A 5836-nucleotide genomic window follows, 5' to 3' on the forward strand; every position below is an offset into this window, starting at 1 on the left:
CTTGAGTAAGTTGTCTCACTCAGATGAACTGCTGATGGCGCCTAGGTGGTTCATTGTATGAGGTGGAGGCTTCGGAAAGAGCGGCTGGATAGCTAGCTTATATAATTTACCGCGACTCCGTATTTATCCTTCTTCCCCAGTGACAGCGTCAAAATGGTCGGGCCTGCAACTTCGAGAATTCGAAGCTGTAAGTCCGGTCATTTCGGCGTTCCACTGGTGGACAAGGATCTGATTTAAATACGGAATGTTTTGCACTTTTTGAAATCGAAAAAATTAAGTCTTCAGCAATTTAGATGTATTTAATTTTAAAAGTGGTAATTAATTGCTAAAAATCGTTTCCAGGGCGTCAGTCCCCACATTTTTGTGTATCAGATTCACCTTTAACATCTTTCAAAGTAATTGTTTAATAGGTCGAAATTTCAGTTGCGTTTTTCTATGTTTAATATTTCTACGTATTTTTTGCGTTTTAACAAAGAAATTTGAAAATTGTTTCGTTTCAAGGATTCTTTTTATTCCAGAAAAACGTGGTATTTTTCCATATCAAATACAATGAGCTTTTGTGTATAATAATGAATTTTATGTATAAAACCATTTAATTATTCAAGCGTACTACCTGCCTTCTTCTATCTGGACGGTATAACAGCTCTGATGCTCGTTGAATTCACAAACTAATTCATAATTCGTTTTATAAAATAAAACGTAATTTCTGGACAAATTAAACGTATTTGCAGTTTTCTTATCTGTACTGTTTAATGTTATGGAGAAAGAGAAATTTGCATATATTGGTGTATTTGCGGGGTATGTAATGAATGCCGAGAGAGGTGAGGATTTTGATAATTGTTTCATTTCTAGGACACTTTTTATTCCAGAAAAATATAGGGTATTTTTCTATATTAAATNTATTTATACGTTATTTTCGTGTTTTAACAATGAAATTTGCTTTAATTTAAACTATAGACAGAAACAGTTTGCAGTACGTTATTCTTCACATTTTTATGCATTACATTCACCCTTTGGTACTTTCAGATTAATTGTTTAACGAGTTGAAAATTGAGTTGCGCTTTTTTATGTTTTAAATTTGCTCACATGTTTCTACTTAACTTTCTTCGCCTTTTAGATGTTTTAATATAATTGTTTAAAGGATTGAGGATTCGGATGGCGTTTTTACCTATTCACGTAATCTTCGTGTTGTGACGAATTTTATTTCATTCAAGTTGTATTTGAGATTCTGTTGCCAATAATACGTTAGATTTGCTCATATTTATGTTCGTTTTTAGTTACCTATTCGTTTTATGTAAAGGCTTTGTTTTCATATCTAATATCATTATTGTTTCAGGTGCATTTTGCAATTAGTCTTCGATCATGGACTACATTCGATAACAGATCAATTTCGGGATCGACATTCGACCGCATTTCCAGAAAAGGAAAGGTAGGTTTTCATTAAATTATTTTCTGCTTACCCACTTGTTTTAGAGCGCATTTTTTTACGGTTACAATCTTTAATATCTTCTCTTATATATTTTAATACTTCTTTCATAACGCTGTTACTTTGTCTTGTCCCTTCTCTTTCCTTCAAGTCACATTTATAGAACTTCTTTTCTTTTTTTTTGTTTAAATTTTTCGTTGTGTTCTTTGTTTCTAGCTACGTTTACAGTACTTTCAAAATTTTATTTTCCCTCTTGACAGACTATTTAATTCTTGAATGTTTTGGTATAAATGTTACATTTTTATTTTCAGCTACATCTTCTAGTCCAGTAACCGAACAATCAGTGATCAGCTTCTTCCAGAATCACAAGCTTGCGTCAAGAGTGGTACAGTTGTATATGCTTTTAATTAGTTCTTCTCTTAGTACTTACCTACTTTCATTACTTTCTCTGATATTTCTTGCTTCTAATTTTATATTTACTTATTTTCCTTTTTTATTACTTTTTCGTATCTCATAATTTTATTTACGTTAGTGATTTTGTTTAAAACTTAATTTATTACCATTACTTTTATTTTTACTTTTTATTCAATTTAAAACGTTCTCTTCTACTTCTTTTTTCAGATATTTTCTTTCTTTTACTAAATTAAAGACTTTTTTCCAGACACTCGAGAGACATTAAGCATCGTGGGATAATTACCAATCGTTGGACCACTTCAGGAACATTGTTCGTCGTGGGAGATTACCTTCGTCAACTACAAGGGACCATTTCTATTGGGTGTCTATCTATTTGCAAAAGTATAAGTCAAGCCTATGAATGACTATCTAAGATGTTATAAGATACTTTTAATTACATTGGAGACAGTTTCTGACTATAGAATGGTGGCAGTTCCATTTGGAAGGTATCCCCGGGGGTAATGCGCCTCTTCCAGGATCGCCAGCGTACTTCAAGAGAGGTAAAAGCCTGTAATTACCTATTTCGTTACTATTTATTTTCATTGCTTTTTTTAATATTGTTTGTCTCCTATTTTATTCTTTATTTACTATAAGATTTTCTCAGAACTTAATTTCGTCTTTTAGTTACCTCTTCATATGTGTCTTAATTATGTTTACTTCATTGTTTTACCAGAACTTAAGTTATTACTGTTACTTTGTATTTTTTACACATTTTTTAAATCTTTATTTAGCTTAAAACTTTTTGCCCTATTTCTACATTTTTTTAGATATTTTCTTTCTTTTACAAATTTCAAGACTCTTTTACAGATTCTCGAGAGACTTCAGCCATCCTGGCATGATCACCAATCCTTGAATCACTTCAGAAATATCGTTCATCGTGGAACCTTCGTCAACAACGAGGGACCATTTCTAACCTGTGCGAATAACTGCCAACCGTAAGGGTCATTTACCAATGACTGTGATGGTCTTCCAGCAGTTAGGAGTCCCTTCCAACATCGAAGGTCATTACTTATAGGTAAGACTTATCCCTCTGCAAACAGGAACACCTTCAGGTGGTTCGAGGGTGATTCTAACCGTGAAAGGGTGGTACCTGTACCACATCTTCCACAGATATGATCATCATCAAACAACTTAAAGGTATTTCTATTTGCAAAGGTATACGTTGATATAATGTTATACGGTACTTCTAACTACTTGGAGACAGTTGCCGACCATGGAATGGGGGTGGTTACCACTTAGGAGATATTCAATTCTTATTCGAGCGTACTACCTATCTTTTTCTCTCCGAATGTGTACTCTCTTTATCTGAACGGCAAAACAACACTGCTCTAGTTGTGTTAATTAACCAATTGAAAATTTGCTTTAAAAAAAGGAATGCTTAACACATATCTTAATACCTTGCATAATGAATCCAGGGAATGGTGAGCCCATTCATTCCTTTCTAGAAAGGATACTTCATAATAATTCCTCGATGATTAATATTTATACGTTATTTTCGTGTTTTAACAATGAATTTTGCCTTAATTTAAACTGTAGGCAGAAACAGTTTGTAATACGTTATTCTTCACATTTTTATGCATTACATTCACCCTTTGGTACTTTCAGAATAATTGTTTAACGAGTTGAAAATTGAGTTGCGCTTTTTAATGATTAATATTTATACGTTATTTTCGTGTTTTAACAATGAAATTTGCTTTAATTTAAACTATAGACANATCAGATTTGTGCAAAGGAAAAATCAAATGGTAAATAACATAAGACAAAAGCTCTTTTAGATGTAATCGTAGAAAAAACAGTTGCAAATCGCAAAGGTAATTTAATTTTTGTAACTACTTTTATTTATTCATCTGAATCGTATACGATTATTGAGCCGATGAGTCGTGAATTCGAAGGTTACGATTAGTAAAGTCATGACAAAGACTGTGAGGAGATAAAATATGTTCACATCTTATTTCCTTTGATGTAGCACACTTAATATTCTAGCCAAGAAACAGCTCGAGCAGTCGTAAAGAAAATTTGGTTTCTACTTAAAAGTAATCAAATTTTCACAGCATAAATGTTACATCCTTTTCAGGATCACCCAATAATAAATTTATCTAAATTATCTTCTAGACTATTTCAAATAATATTATAAAGGAAAATGAAAGTAGGTAGAAATTTGGGATTTATGTTTTTAATGTATGTGAAGATAACTTTGGATTAGTGGAATAAACGGTATATTATTGCAATCGTCTAATTTACACAGAAACAAGCTAATTTTCCTATAAGTGCTCGTAAAATATGAACATTATTGACGGATGTACCACCCTACATCTTGACAATAAAAGACTGCTGGCGCAATCGATCAGCGTAATGCGGAGAGTTCCTGAACTAACACTCAAAGTTACCATGAATTTTAAAAAAATAATAAAATGACAAAACTGCTTATATAAAATTCGTATTGATCATTAATACGGTCAACTTCCATTTCATGTTCATAAATAGGACAAGAATTTTTTTGTTGCTCAAAAATAGGATCCAATGTGTGGGGAAGGGTTTTTCTTTCCTCAGGAATAAAATATTTACAAGTTCAAGAAAATTCATTTACTTTTTCATAAGTTACCTCAAATCATTATCCCATCAACTTGAGGTAATTTATAGTGGATGAAAAAAGTAAACGAATTTTCACATTACTATTGACCACTATTGAATGTCAAAGTGTTTCATACATATATGTTACTTATTTTTATCTTGCATATAAATACGCTTTTGAGAAAAGCATTTTCTATTTGTAAAATGCAAGATACATTTTTTCCGTTAAAAGTTTTGCTAGTATCGCCGAAGAAACATTATATAAAACAAATGAAAGTTGCTCACATTGGCCATTGAAAGTATTAGAACCTTAAAAAGAGGACAGAGAGATATTCCATGAATGCCTACTAATTCTTTAACTAAAAAGAGCCCAAAAAATTCTAAACTCCTTGGAAACGGATAATCTGAATTCGTGGATCGATATTATTTTCCGGATTTAAAATGTCATGATCCATGGAATTTTGAAGTTCCTAATTAATGCCAAATTATCACTTATCGTACCTTTAGCAAGGAACTACGAAATTCTACGAATTACGTCAAAACAATCCGCAAAACAATATCGAATTGATATACTCCAGCCGTGTAAAACTNCCCGCACCGGCCCACCCTCCCCCGATCCGGGATCCGGAGTCTTCGAGGTCCAGAAACTCCAAGGTTGGTGGACGTCGACATTTCAGGATTCCAAGTGCGATTACTTCGAATTTCAAAGACTTCGAAGTTTGAAGATCCCGACGTACAAAGATTTCGAAATTGGAGTATCTGTGAAGTTCAATGTTCCGAGATTAGAAGTTTCGCACTTTTCCAAGTGCCCAAAATTCGAAAATTTCGAAGAGAGAAAACGCCAAAGAACCTCTGACGTTTTCCATCCCCTGGATTTTCGAACCCTGGAAACCCTGAAGTACAAAGACTTCTTATCGCGACGTTGAACCCCACAGACTTACCAATTTCGAGGTCTCGCACCCCGTGATGTTCGAACTTCGAAGCCTTCAAAGTTCGAAGTATTCGTACCTGGAGATCCTGGAATTCGATGTCCTCCAATCCTGGAGGTTCAGGACCCCGAAGTCTTCGGATCCCGGAGTCCGCCCCTCGACTCCCGCGATGTCCTCGTGGTCCTGATGCTCTCCGTTGGTCGTTGATGCCTTGGTCGAATTCTACATCTCCATTGGATTCGATGCCCATCGCTGGTCCTGGGTAGCTTTCAGACTGCACGGCTTTGGTTGATCCCTGCTTATCCCGACGTCCCGTCTTAATAGCTGAAAGAAATAATTTAAAAAGTTTTAATGTGAAAAAATCTAATAAAGTTAAAATTAATAGACAAAAAAGAATTATTAAGAAAAGTTTTATTGTAAGAGATGTAAAAAAGATTGTAGAAATAAACTGAAATAA

General features: G+C 33.8%; 2 protein-coding genes across 7 annotated transcripts in view; one reads left to right on the forward strand and one right to left on the reverse strand.

Moving 5' to 3' along the window:
• The window catches only part of LOC108736292 (sex peptide receptor), a 298323-nt gene extending 295217 nt beyond the window's left edge, over positions 1–3106 (forward strand). For 4 of the 6 annotated variants that reach the window (XM_025974303.1, XM_018468652.1, XM_018468653.1 and 1 more), the window contains 5 exons: positions 1337–1429; positions 1738–1811; positions 2088–2379; positions 2687–2894; positions 3084–3106. The gene's annotated coding sequence lies outside the window, so the exon portion shown is untranslated. Of the gene's footprint in view, positions 1–1336; positions 1430–1737; positions 1812–2087; positions 2380–2674; positions 2895–3083 lie in introns of all 6 variants that reach the window. The other 2 variants (XM_025974306.1, XM_025974307.1) reach the window with 2 other exon arrangements.
• Positions 3107–5059: 1953 nt separating this feature from the next.
• Positions 5060–5836, reverse strand: part of LOC112904393 — a 2086-nt gene continuing 1309 nt past the window's right edge. Inside the window, exon 2 of the mRNA XM_025974300.1 lies at positions 5060–5703. Coding sequence (XP_025830085.1) covers positions 5219–5703 — 485 coding nt within the window. The 3' untranslated portion in view covers positions 5060–5218. The remainder of the gene's footprint in view (positions 5704–5836) is intronic.

This window comes from Agrilus planipennis, unplaced genomic scaffold, assembly GCF_000699045.2.
Source record: "Agrilus planipennis isolate EAB-ADULT unplaced genomic scaffold, Apla_2.0 scaffold110, whole genome shotgun sequence".
Taxonomy (NCBI): Eukaryota; Metazoa; Arthropoda; class Insecta; order Coleoptera; family Buprestidae; genus Agrilus; species Agrilus planipennis.